This window comes from Montipora capricornis, chromosome 3 (assembly GCF_036669925.1).
Source record: "Montipora capricornis isolate CH-2021 chromosome 3, ASM3666992v2, whole genome shotgun sequence".
Taxonomy (NCBI): Eukaryota; Metazoa; Cnidaria; class Anthozoa; order Scleractinia; family Acroporidae; genus Montipora; species Montipora capricornis.
Window position 1 is genome coordinate 21,089,326 of NC_090885.1, and position 17,500 is coordinate 21,106,825.

The following is a 17,500-nucleotide window of genomic DNA, read 5'->3' on the forward strand; positions in this document are numbered from 1 at the left end:
GCGACAGCTAACTTCCCCATCATGCAAGTTCTGGCTCACTTGTCATGATGTAGATTAAATTAACGACTCGATAATCTAATAGTCACAAATTCTGTCAAGTTTTAAGCTGTCACTTACATGATCATGATATTATCATTGCCATATTTTGCTAGTCTAGTAGCCTCGGCTTATTGAGGGAGTTATTTTCCTGTAGAAACAGAAAGATAATAGACTCAAATTACAAGTTTCAGACCAGTTTGGTTTGTTTGTGTGTAATCTATTCCTGGTAACTCGGGAATTTTGACATGCTGTTTATCTATTGACACATTGCGTTGCAAACAACCCAACGAACTCCTGAACGTCAAAAAGTTGAGTTTTGTTTCACTCAACTTTCGTGAATTTGAAGATGATAGCTATTAACAACTTGTTTGGTTTTTCTGAATTACCAATTAGTACTACGAAGTACGTCCAAAGGTAAAGATTAACTGAGATTTGCAAGTAATCTGCTTGCATTGTTGTCGCTTGCACTGAGATGCTGGCCAAAACAGACTAAAGATGCTCCACATACCGACAAACAAAAGAGCTATTTAACTGTCGGTTAATCAAGCATGACCTACTTGTCATGGACAAAAATTACAATATGTGAATTTAAAACACTTAACAGTCTTGGTTCTGGTGGGTTTTTCGTCGATAGGTGGTCTCCACAAACAACATTAACAAAGAAGAACTGGGAAACTTAAATCGTTGGCGTGAGATTTGTAGAAATCACTGTAGTCTGAAGAGAGTTTTCATGTACTTGGGAAAGATCTGACAGACTTGCCTAATCCGCAACATCATCAAGAAGGTATTTAAAATTAAATTTCTCTCTTCGAACCTGCAAATATTAATCTTGCTTTTGTCGCCTTACTTGTAAAGATGCAAGACACTTTTTTGCATTGGGAAGAAAGAGTTACCACGTTTTGGACGGTAAAAGCCAGTAATTTTCAAGGAGAGGCATCGTGTGGTGATAAATTTTAGAGTATGTTGTTTTGATTTAGTTGGCACTTTCTGCACCCAATGAAGTTGACTTGTGAGCTTTAGATGAATTCGTTTGGATGTAGACTGGTAAGATTTTCAAATTGAGGGTTTCCGTTGAGATTTAAACGCTTCGTTGATTGACCCAAGGCCTCTTGATATGGTTAACTGAATATATACGCTTGAGGGATTTTTACATTTATCATAATTATGATATTAAGTATGAAAGACACAGGTAAATATAGTCCATAAACTGCCGTCTTAGGAGGTTATGGGTACGCTTTAGGTTGGTATATGTTGATCGACGAATACATGGCTTACTTTATCTTTCGAATCGCATGGCGGGAAGAGATTCTGGTTAAGTCAGGTCTTTATGCCCGTGTTGATTATCTATTTTGACAACCGATACCATTAGATGATCCAACTTACCAATATTGTTCTTATTTCCAAACAAATTGACATGAATTCGTCGGTAAATTAAAACAGCACCTTAGTTTACTTGGAAAGAATGCTAGAGTAAAGAAATAGGATCGTGCTCTCTATGCAATGGCCAAATCAGTTTTTAAGTTCAATATTGACACTACCATTAACCATGATAGGAAGCAGACAGTTGAAAAAGATAACGGCTTGTTAATGTAGCAATATAACTTGCTTTTAAACGGTCCAGTTGAAGCAGAAACTTCAGTGTTGGTTTGATATAATGAAAGCACGTCTTGGCGGTTGCCTTCAGTTTACTGTGTTTGCCTCATTCATTTTGAAAGGCGGTTGTGCTTCAAGTTGCAATGTCTACAGTGTTTTAGATATTCATTAAAATAAGGAAAAAGCCTTGGACGTTTCCAAATCTCTGTCATCTTTCGTTCCTTTCATTCGATTGGATTAACGATATCAGAAAGGGAATTTTCAATTCAGGCAAAACTCTTGTATCGACATAAACAGTACGTCTGTAAATCTCACCTCGTGTGGGTGGATTCAGACCAGGTGGCAGCTGTAGCTTCAGTCAGTTTTTGGAATCAAATCCTCTGTTTACTAGGAGGTCAAGAAATTATGGATGGTGGTTTCCAAATCTTGAAACAGTTAACTGATTTATCAGGGCATTCTCACAGATGGGAACCCATTGTACAGTACTAACTTCTTGGCTGCATGACATTTCAGTTATTTTATTATGAGAAATTAAAAGAAAACAAACAGACAAACAAGCCAAATGGTACAGCAAGCAAATACAAAAATACTGCACCAAATGCATATTTAATTTTTTAAGACAAAATGTCAGATTCAGTTATCATGATGCCTAAGTTACTTAAGGCGTGTCTGTTTAAAGTTACAAATTTCCTAGACGATTTAAAACAACACGTTCTACAGGACAGGAATATTATTGAGAATCCTTTGAAAAAAAATGATTAAACATCGGTGTTTTAAAATGAAAACTTATAAAAGTCCTATAAACAACTCAGTATTTCCTGCAATGCTCGGATGGTTTCAGCACCGGGGTCAAAATTCTTCATTCAGTGACCTTCTTCGTAGATTCACAGTTGAGATTTGTGTCTTAAGTTGATGGTTGGAACATTACCCTTATGTATGCAAGGTTCTAAAGTTTAATTTGCAATAACACATCGTGCCTATCGCCAAATCGACTCTGCATGAATCACACTGAGATCAATTATTGTCTTAACTTTCAACATTTCCCTTCCAGTAAATAAATATTTTACAAAAATATTTGACAAGAGGTAATCAAGTCGATATATGATCCAAACAAGATTGAGCAACGCTTCATTCTTCTTTGCAAGTTTTCTGAAGAAAACGAGTCCCAACCTTGACAGTTGAAATGACCAGCCAAGATTAATTCAGTTTCACTTTACAGTTTGAGTAGCGAAAACTGTAGGAGCCCTCTTTTAATACTATGATCAGCTGTCGCTTTAACTGACCTTAAATTGGTCAAAGAATTTCCATTTACTTTGACAACGATAACATATTAAAAGTTATTATTTACACATACCCTATCGAAACATGGCCATGTTTTTACTCAAATTTCAGTCACACTTCACGGTCGACTCAGGAGAACACTTCGTCGCTGTTTAATTTACGGCATAAACTGAGATAAATCCAGCTAACTCACCAAAGGCTAGAATAACAAACAGCTGGTGCTGAATGCATGAATCCTCTGTTTTAAAAGATCGACTTAAAAGCATCTTAAGGTACCTGATTACAGCTGCAAAGTTGTTCTATGTGTACACTGAAGAAAAACTTAGGGCTCAAAGTTGTTTCATCTATACTTATATGCATATGAGTTGTTCAAGTGACATGGTCTGTATTAGTAAGTTTTAAACTTGCCTTGCGTTCGTTCAATCTCCTAAACAGTTGTGGACTTGATGTTTAGGGAAATATATGCAACATTTGTATGCTCCAAATTTTACATTTCCCCGAATAAAGTGCTCCTTCGCTCGCTACTCCGTTGTTCACTAGTATTTGACACTCCTGAACTGCCTTTGCAGTTCTCAGGGAATTCCGTTAATCGCAGGTACATACATTATTCCCTGTACGAATAGTAACTGAAGTAAGGTATCGAAAAGAACCCGCTTCATCGCAACAGGGAATATACACTTTACCAATATTACTATTCATGATTATATACCATATTAATTTAGAACCCAAACTCTATGAGAATTTCGTAATGGAGAATCATGTATTCACGTATACACTTGGCAAAGCACAATAATTCTGACAGAAGATTTCCAATTTGCGCGACGTACTTTAAAAATTTACCACTGCCAGTTGTCAGGCGATAAAATCCGGCGCTTGGCAACACTGAGAGCTCTGAATTTAACCGTTCGACGATGTTATGTTAGTTGCCATCTGAGTTAATTAGCCCGCCATTCTTCACAGAAGATGCTTTTCCGATAGACGCTGGTCTTATTACGATTAGAGCAATCATGTTTGGGTGACAATATTGTCCGAGATTTTTTTAGTGAAGGTTATTTTAAGCAAAATCTATTTGCACAAATAGTTAGAATTGACTGTTAAAAACAAAACTATACAAATGAGCACCATCGACTATGCTTACAAAGCTAACAATCCATTTGAGGCTTAACTTGGTCCCAAGGGTGCTCAGAAGTAAAAACACGAAAATGTAGGGAGCAAAAATCTCATTGTAAAACATTAATTCTGCGGTGTTGTACGTCAAAAGGTCAGTCGAATAAAATTTTAATACGAAAGTTTTCACAGAGAAAAACTTAGAGAATTCACAGATTCATGGAATAAACGACCTTAATTTAATAATTTGGCTTTAAGTTTTGGCTTACATCACAACAAAGATATATCAAGATTTTTCTCTTTTTTGGTGAATGTTTATGGCATACCGATTCAACGTCAAAGAACAGAAAATTCAAATGTAAATCAAATAATCGTGAACGCGGTAGGGAATCGCTGTTATTAATTGCAATGATGTCAGTCCATTTGATCTCGCAAGAAACGAATTTCAAGAGAAAGCTTTTCCTTTTCCATGACGAGTTTCTCTTTTTCCAATGCTAACTTTTCCTTCTCAAGAATTAGTTTATCTTTTTTAAGTCTGTCTATCTCAGCTCGCACGTGCGAGCTGGGTTCGTCTTGGAAGTATTGATCTGAAAGCTTCCTCCTCTTGCTACTGATCACGTGCGAAATTGACGAGGGAAGCATTCGCCTTTGTTGTGGTAACAAAACGCGTTGATGCTTCGAAGAAGAGCTGATTGCATGGCTTGTGTTGCTTGTACTCGGCAATTGTCTTGGGAAAGAACGCGCGGCGGAAACGACAGTCACTGGAACGGTAGACGATGAAACAACAACGTTGCCACTGCCTCCCGGCGAAGCGTTGACTGTATCATGTTTCTCTTGGTCGTCTGCTTTGGAAACAACTGCAGCACTTCCACCGGAAAACTGTGATTGTGTATCGTGGTTACTTTGTTTTAGACCTTCAATTTCTTCTGTATCTGAAGGCGCGTCCAACACTGAAGGTTTCACGTCTTGTCCTACTACCACATGAACGACGTGCTGTAAGCCATTGCAATCCTCGTGAACAGACGTTTCACTGCTATCATCTTCGTTGGATTCGCAAGCTTGCACTGAAGCTTGATCGGTCTCATTAAAACTGCCATCAAATTCGTTTTCCAATCCCGGAGATTTCACTAAACTTCCACAATTTGAAATAGTTATCCGTAAAATGTCTACGATTCTTTGACTAACCGGGGAGAGTTTTCTCTGGGAAACCGATTGCTGACCATTCTCCGCAGAAGGGGTTATCGATTCTAACAGTTCCTTCTTAGCCGCTCGCACCATGTTCTTCCACTTTCTCTTCAGATCATTGGCCGTTCGTAAAACAATTGGATTCTTGCTGTTGTAATCGCCGCAAATGCGTTTCCACACTTCCACCTTGTGTTTGTTAGTGGCGGCATCGTTTAACTTGGAAGTCAGTATTTTGGCGTTTCGCTCAAACTGGGATATCAAGTACAAACTCTCCCCTTCAGTAAAGTTAGGCTTTCGCTTGTTAGCTACAAGTAGCAGATCCAGTGAGTCATTGCGTCCTTCGCCAGAGTAACCCTCCATCCGCGAATCGCAGCGCCGATCGAATAAAGAAAATCACATGGATTAAAACCGCCCAAAACAACGAGCGAAATTGAAAACTTTAGCCTGATTGGAATAATCGTTAAGCCCGGCGAAAATCGTGCTGTAATCAACGTTCCCGGTAAATTAACTAATTCTCAGTTTCAATATCAAGTGACCTTTAGTGATGTTGACGTTAAGTCAACGGCCTAAACTAGGACTCTTCGATTATTTGCTTCATCTGCGCGGCGACTAATACAGGTCTTAATATAAATAACTGCGAACACATAATGCGTGGCTCTCAGCACGTATTATGTTAATCCCATGACGTCATAGAATTACGAAAGGAGTTAGATCACAAAGCCTTTCATATATCAGATTTTCAGTAAATCCGGCTTTAGAAAGAAACGTGCTTTGTACAGTTTGAAAACCTGCCTGTTTTTATCAAGCCGGTCTCGCCAGAATTTCTCAAAAGCGGAGCGAACAGTTTGTGATTTTATAACTTTAAAATAAGAATTAATTAGCTGTTGAAACCACTGTGGATCGACATAACCTGAACATATTTCTTTCCGATAGTACTTTAAGAAAGAAAAACGGCTGTAGCTTCAAATAAGACACCATAGATGACGGTTGTAGTTTACCTGCCCAAGAGATTATCATATAAATGGTGCATAATCCGCAGCCATCAAGGAGTCTTGCCAAAGGAAATCTACCCGAATTAATGCTAGCTCGGCACGATCAGTTCCAAAAATGCCAGGCTTTTTTTTTTAATTTTAATGGACCTGTTTTTGACTAAACGCCTTCAATAAAGTGGCTTCTTAAATAAAATGCCAATGACTTAGCTGTGAAAAGGCAATTAGACACATTGTGAGTGCAAGAGTGAGTGTAATCTCATAGTGTGTCATAGTATTAGAAAGCAATGGTTGACAAATGTATTTGTTCTAGTGAGAATTTGTTGCCAGTTTGCACTGACGGAAAAAGTTCTCGCCTGTATGCACGAGACTGTAAATTCCAGGTAGTAAATAACACTTTCACAATAAAATAATAGGAAACAGCCCTAAAATGGTTTTAACACTTTCTATCAAGACTTCTCACCCTATGTGGCTACCCTCCCCTCCCCCCTTCCCCCCTCCCCCCCTGCAGAAAAAAAAAAGACTGCTTACCTGTGGCGCAGTGTTGGGTACAAATAGGGTCATGCGTTGAATCACGGCTTAGAAATTGCTGTCGTATCATCAAGGTGACACAATACTTTTGCTTCCTTACGTCATTTAGCCTTAATCCTGAACTCTCCAGATTCTTATAAATGTCAAAGGGAAGTCTTTGAAGCAGTGAAAACTTCATCTCCATTTACTCGGACTGTATATCTTTCGCTCTATGAAAAAAAGCGTGGTCAACATAATTAACGGATGAATCCATCTGAGAAAAATTTCGCAACATATCAGACCACCTTTCGTCACCATTACAAAACTTTGAACTAAGCTACTAGGCATAAACTCGATAGGCGCCTTGTTCTCGAATTCACCAATCACCGATATCGGTTTTTAAAAATCATCTTTTCCCCCGTTAAAAGACGTGTCTGACCTGACCTTGAAGAATACCTTAATGAAAACCTTAATGAAGGAATGACTCACAAACAAGTTGGGCTGTCTTAAAGATCTTACTCAAATGACCTTCGCCTGTTCAACTCTTACCTCTTCTACAATGAGACTCAGTCTCACATACACAGACAATACAAATGGACTCGGACAGGACGTTTTGCAAGTAATCGTTCAAACGGGGAAGTGACTGACTTGTTTACTGGAAACGGAACCGATCTTAGGCTTTTGTAAAGTTTTCTTGCAATTTAATACGAGACCGTGCTTAGAACTGTTTACAAAACGCCCATGGAATGCATGCATACATGCACGAACTGCGTTTGTCCCTCTGCCCTACCCCCGTCCCTCCACTGAGCGAATTTTCCGCGATTTTAATTATTTATTTCGAGGAATGTTAAATAGCAAAAATGAAGCAGCATGATGCTTGTAATTTTACAAGATCAACCGGATTTGCATGATAGACCTTGGTTCTCTGAAAGTAGCTCGGATGTCGCCCAAACGATTTGGAAGCGAAGTCAATGCCTGTTGTCTATGCAAATTAAAAATCAGAGAGTTCATCACAAAAATTGTTGTCAAATATTTGCTCTGTTGTTTTCCCACACTATTCAGCCGTGTCGTGACAAGTGTTTTCTTCAGTATAAAAAACAAAGAACACAGTTGGTAATTAGTAATGACCATCATTATATGACTACAATTGTAGCTCCGTGGGCGGGCAAGATGAACCAAATCCCGCGCTGTGATTGGCTAACCGAGCCGGCAAGATGGAGCTATACTGCCAGCTCAGGATTTCTCGCTTGGTCCCGCAAGATCAAAGATCATTTCTTTGGTGTTTTATTTATCAAGCTTGTTCGGTCATAAACACGCAAAGAAAGAACCTGGCCCATATCCAGCCACCTTGACCTTACGCTTGGTCAATAACCCTTATATAATAGAAAAAGAGGAAAAGTTCTTTTTTTTGGATGGGGGGAGGGGGTGGTCATGGAAAAAGAGGCTGATTGCCATCGGAATTTGTACTTTGTATCATGGTCCAAGAGATTACTTCCTAGCTCGTCCTTGCGACTGGATGAATCAAGAAATCACATGTTACGGTAAACAGGAAATACCATAAGAATTCCGTGGAGAAATCCCGTGCATTGTTTACAAATTGTTGTTTCCGTTCTCGGATAGGATTTCCAAGATATAAGATTTCCGGGCAGACTCTTACACTTTGTAAAATATCTTAAGAGGAAGTGAAGCCATTGTAATACCGTCTCCAAACGGTCAACACGGAACTCAAGGAAAAAGTCGTGCTGTACGAGCGGCATGTATTTTGCGCATTTCTTTTCGATTCTCTTTTAAACAAGTGCGTGAAACTGACCAACGACCATGTGTGCAAAGAACCGTCAATCGCTTATTGTTTTTATTAATTAAAAAAGAGCGTTCCCAGATCAGTGGCAAGATACTTAGCTATCACTGGGCAAGTGAACAGGAAGCAATTAATGAATTGTTACTCACTTTCCGTCGGAATGTTGTTCGAGATCTCACGTATCTTCATCGTTCGAGCAACATAATGGTTAATTTTAGCCTCACTTAGCTTGTCCCTGATAAGTAGTAGTAGTAGGACTGAGTGGAGTACAATTCAGGGAATAATCGGACTAGTAATTTAAAAATGGGCCGCGCGAGGCCGATTTGAAATTACTAGCACGGTTACCCCTGAATTGTACGACACGCAGTCCTATTACTTGTTAATCGTAACCATAACAAAATGGGAGGATAACAGTCTTTGAATACCTTTTTGTGAGAAAAAGTTAAAATTATATTCAATCTGTTGTGCAAACAGTAGGAAAACAGCGAGAAAAACCCCATCCAAGTGCATGTGATTGACGCGCGAATGGCGCAGGTGTCCAATTACATGTATCCAATTTTGTATCCAAAATTGGATACCTGTAATTGGAAACCGACGTGATCGCGCGCGCCAATTACGTGACAAACAGGCGCGCCCAGAACAAATCAGATTCGAGAATTTTGTAGGAGTTACGATTAGAGATATTATTCCTTCGACTGAGTTATTTTTTAACCCTTGCATGCACACACGGAAATACGTTCGTACCAGCTCTTAATTAAGTGCGTCATCATTACAAAAACTGGCAAGTGTCGCAACAGGATGCATGCCTTAAGTATAGTAAAATGGATATATAAAAAATGGAATAAATTTGTTTGCCAACACTTATTCCTGGGGTTTAAACTTCATGAAGCAAGATTGGAGGTTCCATTTTAGAACCCTTAAGATGTTTACGAAGTTTCCCTGAAAGGCAGGGATTGGTCTGCCTCTACTCAAACATGCCACGAATATCGTTGATCACCAGGGACACTTTTTTGAGAACTGGATGATTATGTTAACTTCGCAGAAAAAGCTATATCAATATAAAAAAATGAGTAGGGCACCGTTTGTCGAAAGTCCCGTAAACTTTATTTTCGCTGCTGTGTTAGTGTCGATACTTCGTTGCAATGCAACTGCGAACGATAGCAAAAAAAAAAAAACTGCCAAAACGTAGTCGCCCGAGGAGATACCTTACCGTCTCGGCTCATTTCTGTCATTCAACGGAGCTTGTATCTCGGGCCTTGAAATATCTGCTTTAATTGCTGCCTTAAGACAACTTATATTACGGCTTGTTGTCGTGAACATTTTTTTCCCAAAAAAATCTCTTGAAATTACAGTATGTCGCGTTATTGAAAAGTTCTATTTCCTTATCACAGTGGACATTAAAAAGACGTTCTGTTGATGCAACAGAATGTGAGTGTTTATGCAAACTGACTCGTTAATGAAAATCCCAAACACTAAAATTAATGTCAATTGAGTTGATTATTGCGCAAATGAAGGTAGCTATACAATCCAAGCAAATAATTCACGTATAAAGATGTAAATGCTTGTCTGTTAATACTATTGAATCTTACTGCTTATGCTAAAATTGTTCATGAATGTGCTTTCGCATAAATGAATGATGTTTGGTCAGTATAGTTTTGCAGTATTAGTTTAACTACAGTAAACACCCGCATATAAGAACACTTTTTTTCAGGTTTAAGGTTGATCGTGTTCTTATTTTACCGCGCACCGGTGGCTCAGTTGGTTGAGCACCGGGCTGTTACGCGGGAGGTCGTGAGTTCAACCCCGGCCGGACCAACACTCAGGGTCTTTAAATAACTGAGGAGAAAGTGCTGCCTTTGTAATTACATCTGCAAATGGTTAGACTCTCTAGTCTTCTCGGATAAGGACGATAAGCCGGAGGTCCCGTCTCACAACCCTTCAATGTTCATAATCCTGTGGGACGTAAAAGAAGCCGCACACTTGTCGTAAAGAGTAGGGCATGTAGTTCCCGGTGTTGTGGTCTGTCTTCTGTGGTGTATCATGGTTGGGAGGGTAAATGCTCGGAGATATTAGCTACACCAAGGCGGCTACTCTAAAAATCCGAGGGTAAATAAAGATATATGATATATGAATATGATAGATATATGATTTAAGGGGTGTTTAGTGAGAAATCAGCCTGAAAGTGTTCTTAAAATGTTCTTAAAATTGGTTTCAGAAATACTTCAAAATTATATATCACTAGACGTTTAATTAACACACGATGCTGTTTTGTAGTAGATTTTATAGTTTGTAATAGTCCTGAACACCATAGTACTTTGATATAAGTTACTGTACTGTATTGTTTCCCTTCTCCTAATACCCCTTCCCCTTGTATTGAGAACATGTTTTATTTATCAGGCTGATTTTGTTGTTATTTATATGCTGCTTTATTGGCCAAATTTCAGCCTGATGTTCTTAATCCACTTGTTCTTGTATGCAGGTGTTTACCATATTGGCACAAATGAAATTTATTCTCTGCTATCTAATGAACAGCAAAAGGTGTCATACAATTACAACACGCAAATTGGTGTACTGAGTTTAAACCCCTTTTACATTACAGGAAAAAGTAGCAAGGCAAGGATGAAAATCGAGAAGAGTAGCTAACATTCTGGTAAGGCAAGGATTGTTTACACATGCACTTTTTTTATCCATGCGTGTGTTTCCTTTAGGCAGTGCTATTTTGCTCCAGGCATGCGCATTTTGCTAATTGACAGACAGACAGTTTATTCTCTAAAACATAAACAGGTTTACAGAGAAGTATAATGAAGACTTAATGAGAAAAGGGCAAAAATAGTTAAACTAATACCTTGCCCTAATTCAACACTGACTGATGGCGTTGGGCTTGTTGATGTTCGTAATCTCCATCCTTGGCAAGGACAACAAACGAAGCTGAAGAGAAACGAATGGCGACAACGTGGAATAAAGAAACATAAACGCAAGGAATTGAGGAGGAAAAAGCGTTTAATGAGATACCGCGACTGCCGAAGGAAAACACAGTTGCTTCGCATGCTCGCGATGTCGACACTGATTAACTCTCCAAAGGAATGAAAAATTGAATGGTTTCGTCAGGTCCATTAACTTCAGTTCCTTCCTCCTTGTCAGTCCTCGACCCCAATCTCGACCCCAGAGCTCTTCTCTTGACTAAGGGAGAGAAGAGCTCTGGGGAACCCTGAAACAAAGTGTCTTCTCATTGGTTTTCGTGAAGAATAATCAAAAGAGGCTCTAATTGGTGCATTCATGTTAGCAGGAGGAGTGAGCAGGCTCCTTAAGGTTCAAATAGAAAATTTTTGGCTACAAGAACCCTTACGGCGCATGTTCTCCCACATAGAAGTTCGTTTTCCAGAGGCTTGGAAATGAGCATGCGTTTTAAAGTTGTGGCATGCGCCAAGGCATGCGCGGAATTATCAATAATTGGCTTCTGGGCAAGCGGGAACGTTTTCACGTTCTTTTAAAGGGCAAGGTGCCGTCCTTTTCGTCCTGAAATAAATATTATCCTTGCCGGCTGTCATCCTTGCCTTGCTGTGTTTTCCTATAGTGTAAATGGGGTTTTATTTTACACAAACTGTATTTTATTTTCTAGCAAAACTTGGTTTAAAAATGTACACATTTTTCTGACGCTGAAGGAACAAACCCGATACAAGATTCTTACCCATGGATAACGGACTCTTTGTTCACTGCTTACGAGCCAGAAGGCCCATCAGGCCGGCGCTTCTTATCTCCGGTTTCCGTAGCATGAAGCGTCCAGGAGCCTGTTTGTTCAAAAGCCGATTAACTTAAACCAGGATTAGCGTAATCTTTTGTTTCATGTTTTCAACTTTTTGCTGAACGTTTCTTTTGCTTTTTTTTTTTTTTAAGATTGACTTCCTCTAATGTAAAGTTTTGCCGAATATCAGCGTTGAACGGCAATTGGAAGTAGAGAAATTAACTCCTTGGTTAATTTTTTAATCTGGGATTCGCGTTAATCGGCTTTTGAACAGCCGGGCCCCAGATGTTTTCCTCTGGCTTCTTTGCAATTGCTTAGGTTGTTGCGTTCGAGGAGAACGTATTCTAATAGTGTCAGTTCCGCGGGATTTCCCTCGGGTGTCGATCACGATGCCATACGATTTCCGCGTTTGGAAGCCATCTTGTTCTGGCACAAATAGGCCTCGATCTCAAGGGATAGTGTTATGGCTTGCCCAAGGGACTGAAGTCAAGTCCTGTCGGACGGGGTTACGACCTGGATAGGTGACCGTCCGGCAATATCCCGTTCTGTAAGCAAGAAAGGCTACTGATATCCCACAAAAATGATATTGCAATAAGACATGTATTCCATAGTTGTTTTTAATAAAATTATTAGCAACAAGATAACAGTCAAAATACTTACAGTGTGATTCCTTCACTACTTAAGAAGGGTACAAAACAATTCTCTCCACAGTATGCAACTACTTTCAAACACCTCGTCGATGACAAAACAGGAACCAGTACAAGGCACCTCACTAATCCCTGCTTGTTTTATTAATTGCCATGACTTCTCGCTAGGAAAAGTTATAATTTTCATTGTTATTGTCATCATTACTTTTAGTGCTCATATTATATTCCATCTTAAAACCTTTTAATATATATATTTTCCTCTTTTAGTCAAACTCATCTTGGTGGTCACTTTACAATGCAAGATCCAGTCACCTGAGTAAACCTTTCACACCTATAAAAAGGATGTGAGAATCAATCAAGAATCGGCTTGTCGTATAAAGTCACATTTACAACGCACACGCATGACTGATAAGCATGCCCAGAATTCAAAGCGCGCGTCACGAAACTGACTTGCTGTTGAGTGGCACTGGAACCATTGCAGCACTGCTTGTCCTTTCCAGTGTAATTGTTCTTGGAATAATCTGTAAATACTTCCGCAAGCTTTGCCAAAGGGTGAAAGAGCGCTGGAAGAGAAGCTCCAAGAAAAGACAATCAAAACAAGAATCCAAACCAAGGAGTGCTAGCGCTGTCAGAAGCAGTAGTGAAAATAAGTCATCGAAAACCCGCGAAGGCGGAGTAGTTTCACCGGAATTTTCTATCCCCTCCTCACGGAGCTATGTAGCACAGCAGCCTACACCAGACCTTGCGCAAGGCAGGACAGGAAGAACAAATGACGAGAAACGTTTTACGTAAGTTCTACGTTACAATGGTTTCCTCCTTAACGTTAATGAGTTTCCGGTAAAAATACAAAAGAAAAAAGGACAATGTTATTAAAACTGCATGAAGAAGAATCTCAAACAGGATTGACAGCGAGTAATTAATCATGAATAAATTCATTGATAATTAAAACATTAAACTACATACATGCATAAGGCGATGTACCGATAATAAGTAAATGAAGTAATACATAAGTATCTAAAGTTTACTTGTATCATATATCGTCGATATAAGAACAGTTTTTAAGATTTCACTTAAAACCGTGCCTATTAAATGTTGTCTTGAAATGAAGAAGAGTGTCTTTTCTAACAAATTATCTCCTGAAATGCATACCGCGGTAATTTCATTCACGTCTTCTCTCACATATATCTCCTCTTGTTTCAGAGAATTGCAGACGTCCTAGCAAATTAGTAAAGCTAGTCGACTATGGCCGACCAAGTAATATTAGGAATTAACATCACTCGCATAGGCAATTTCTGCAATTTTGCACAATTTTCAGCATTCAGTTAGAGTTACTGCACTGTAAAACGCACGAATCAGATGAATGCGATCGGCTCGCAAATTAAAACATTTAAGTCGTAAGAACGCCGTAAAGCTAAATGGATAGTAGTCCTACGCTTAGAGGCGGATCTAAGGGAGGGGTGCAAGGGGTGCGAACCCCCCTCCTGAGGTAACCTGTGGCTTTCTAAAATAATGAGTATTCTGCAAAAAAAAAAAGCCCAGTCAGTTAAATCATTTAGTCTGGATTCTTAGGGCTGTACCCCTTGCTAAGAAATATCCTGGATCCGTTCCTGTACCCTCATTTTTCCTTGTTAAATTAACTTTTTTCCAGGTTGATGTCTTTATATGACAAAGCGGAGGAAATGGGTGAGCTCGACCCCAATTTGTATTACCAAGAACGAGCTGTACGCATCGGCAGAGACAAAAAACTGGGGCAACTCAATATCAAAGTCAGCTACAACGAGAAGAACAGAAACTTATGGGTCACCTTGGTAAGCGGTAAAGACTTTCCGCTGCGAGATTATTTTGGAAGTATTGATACATGTGTAAACATAACTGTTCTTCCGCACCGAGATCCGAGAAAACAAACCGCCATTCATCGTCGTTCCGTTAACCCTCCGTACAACGAGAGGTTCGTTTTTAACATTCAAGCCGGTGAGGATGCACATGCGCACAGTCTCCTGTTGGTAACCTTCTTCTTCGACAGCTTTTCGCATGCTCATGTATTGGGAGAGTGTCGAGTGCCACTCATCTATTGTGACTTTACGGGTGCGACCACGATATGGTGCTATTTAGAAGAAGTCCACGACCCGGTGAGTAACGACCTCATTATTCATTTTCCACACAAATAGGAACTAAGAAAAATGTAGACAAAATTCAAAACACATGCAGTAATTTTGTCGTTAATTAAGTTTTCAGAAACTGTGGTCTTCATAAAGATGTCAATGTTAGTCAGGAAAACTTACTGCGTGGGGAGTTACACGCATCTGCCGGTTTGTGAATGATCTAATTAAAATTGCTGCGTTTCGATCAAAACTTTTTAAAATTTGGTTTTAAGTATTTACAACTACAGTTCGTGTTAAGGGTTCTTACTATTTGTGCTTGCAGTACCCGTCTGTTGTTGTTGTTTTAACGATTTGTTTAAAATCACACCCTCGCACCCGAGGATGAATTGGAATGTTGTAACAAATATATGAAATTTAGTTATAAAGAGAATCAAAAGCTCTCTAAAAATGTATTAACCAATCTGAGAGTACTAAAAAAGACTATATAAATGCATTTGTCTATGAACGCTGAGCCATTTTTGGAAAAATACTCAGTTTTAATTAAACCTTTAGGTCGTACACTTAAGGACGGTGCCTACCATTGTTACTGCGCATACGTTCTGCGCATCTCAAGATACTCAGGTTTCCTATTGGTGGTGCTTACCAATAGAGGGATATTTTTGCGCAGTTTAAAACTATGCGGTGAAAGCAAAACTCAGCAAGTACTCTTGGTATCCAAAAAGAAAACTGGGGATAACCACGCATTTTTCAGAGATAGTTAAGCTTCCATATGGAAAAGAGCGACATATATTGCTTTGTATTTTAAAGTTTTTTACAAATATCGTTGATTAATTATCTTTGAAAAATGAGCGGTTACCCCCAATTTTCTTTTTGGAATTCAAACACTTGTTAAGATCTGCTTTTCCTGCATATTCATAAACCGGGAAAAAATACCTTTGATTTAGTAGGCACCGTCCTTAAAATGAGTCGATGTGCCCTGGTCTGACAATCAGTGGGTGTAGGAGGAAGTAGATGGCGCATGCGTGAGTCCAGATGGTATTTTTAAAAAATAAACAAATTCAGCTCGTGTCTTGTTAGCAAATAGATTCCATGTTGCAGGGTGTCTGTTCAATAATAGATCACAGATTAAGTCAAAATGTGGTAAAAACAAAAATCATGTGGCACACGAGGCGATTTCTGAACAGACGCAAGGCAACATGGAATCGATTTATTTTATACAACAAAGCATTAAAATCTTTTTTATGATGACGTCAGCTATGCGTCTGTCCTCTAATAGATCGCAGGTGAGAACCAATCAAAATTCGTGCATTATTGAGCTTATTATATAATTATATGAAGTACTGGGCATATGTCGTATCATCTTATATGATATATATCACCAAAAATATCGACTTCTTGCATGCTTAAAACTCATAGGATACTCATTTAATGGTTTCTTGCGTATAAAAGCTGATATTTTTTCAAACAAATTATGGAAACAGCGTCTTTTTTGTCACACGTTTGATGATACTTAGGGCGCATTCCTTTTGTCAGAACTAGCCGGCCAGACCCGTAAGTTTGCAAAGAAAATGCAACAATTTGAAGTAACACTTCCATGATAATCCCTCGCATTGTTCTGGAGGAGTATATATCATCCTCGAAGTGTGTTAATTTGAATACGTTGTAGAGTTAGTCCATCCAAATGCCAGGTCTGGCCGGTCTGTTCTGTCAAATGGAAAGCGCCCTTAGAGAAAGGTATAGCCTTATCTCGATTTTTTTAACCAATTTAATTTTTTGTTTAACTGTTTCCCAGGATACTTTCCTCGGTGGTGCGTTGCAAAACTTTTCCAATGCTGAATGCGGCGAGTTGCTGTTGTCACTTTGTTACGTTCCCAGTGACCAGACCCTCACGGTCGCTATCATGAAGGGAATGAATCTGACGGAAGGTCTCCTTCGTTCTGTTGGTTAGTTAGTTATTATACTTTCCTCTCCTGTTTTTTGTGCGTTTTCCTTTTGTCGTGCAAAAGTCACAATTATGTCCAGAAATTCACCCAATTAGATGCACGTCCAATCATTTGACATCCAACACGAAGGCCCACCTTCAACCGCAGGCATTGCGTGCCGAAGAACAATTTTCATATATGTAAATTCCGCCGAAACTGAAATTTATCCAATCAGATCACTACGATTAAGAAACACGCATTTCTATAACAAAAACAAACAGTAAGGTAACGGTACTGAGGTTAGCGTTCATCTTATTTTTAGCTTAGCGTAAATGTACCTGTTTATCCTTACTTAAGGAGCAGGAGCAGCATTTGGGGGACACTTTGTTTCTTTAAGGACGGTGCCTACTATTGTTATTGCGCATACGTTCTGCGCAGCTCGAGATTTAACAAATTGATGTCAGTTTTTCATGCGTCTGTCCTTTTATTGATCATGAATTGCATCGTAACATTGTCAAAGTAGCTGTGGATCCACGAGGCGATAGCCGCAGACTATTTTGACAATATTATGACGAAGGAAAAAGG

At 39.2% G+C, this 17,500-nt stretch overlaps 2 protein-coding genes and 1 long non-coding RNA gene across 5 annotated transcripts in view; 1 reads left to right on the plus strand and 2 right to left on the minus strand.

Annotated features, from left to right (window-relative positions):
- Nucleotides 1–7,388, minus strand: part of LOC138042528 (uncharacterized) — a 19,565-nt gene extending 12,177 nt beyond the window's left edge. The window contains exons 1-2 of the long non-coding RNA XR_011131012.1: nt 7,254–7,388; nt 6,726–6,934 (exon numbers count right to left, since the gene is read on the minus strand). This is a non-coding gene — a long non-coding RNA (uncharacterized lncRNA). The remainder of the gene's footprint in view (nt 1–6,725; nt 6,935–7,253) is intronic.
- Nucleotides 1–17,500, plus strand: part of LOC138042526 (synaptotagmin-1-like) — a 20,926-nt gene that overhangs the window by 1,028 nt on the left and 2,398 nt on the right. The window contains exons 1-6 of one of the 3 annotated variants that reach the window (XM_068888445.1): nt 1–453; nt 674–823; nt 11,102–11,152; nt 13,159–13,679; nt 14,540–15,020; nt 16,786–16,936. The exon at nt 1–453 is cut by the window's left edge and continues 1,028 nt beyond it. In XM_068888445.1, the coding sequence (XP_068744546.1) occupies nt 13,306–13,679; nt 14,540–15,020; nt 16,786–16,936 (1,006 nt within the window). In that variant the 5' untranslated portion in view covers nt 1–453; nt 674–823; nt 11,102–11,152; nt 13,159–13,305. Of the gene's footprint in view, nt 454–551; nt 824–11,101; nt 11,153–13,158; nt 13,680–14,539; nt 15,021–16,785; nt 16,937–17,500 lie in introns of those variants that run through there. The other 2 variants (XM_068888444.1, XM_068888446.1) reach the window with 2 other exon arrangements.
- Nucleotides 4,176–6,599, minus strand: LOC138042527 (myb/SANT-like DNA-binding domain-containing protein 3). Its single transcript, XM_068888447.1, has one exon. The coding sequence runs from the start codon at nt 5,563–5,565 to the stop codon at nt 4,435–4,437; it is 1,131 nt and encodes a 376-aa protein (XP_068744548.1). The 5' UTR covers nt 5,566–6,599; the 3' UTR covers nt 4,176–4,434.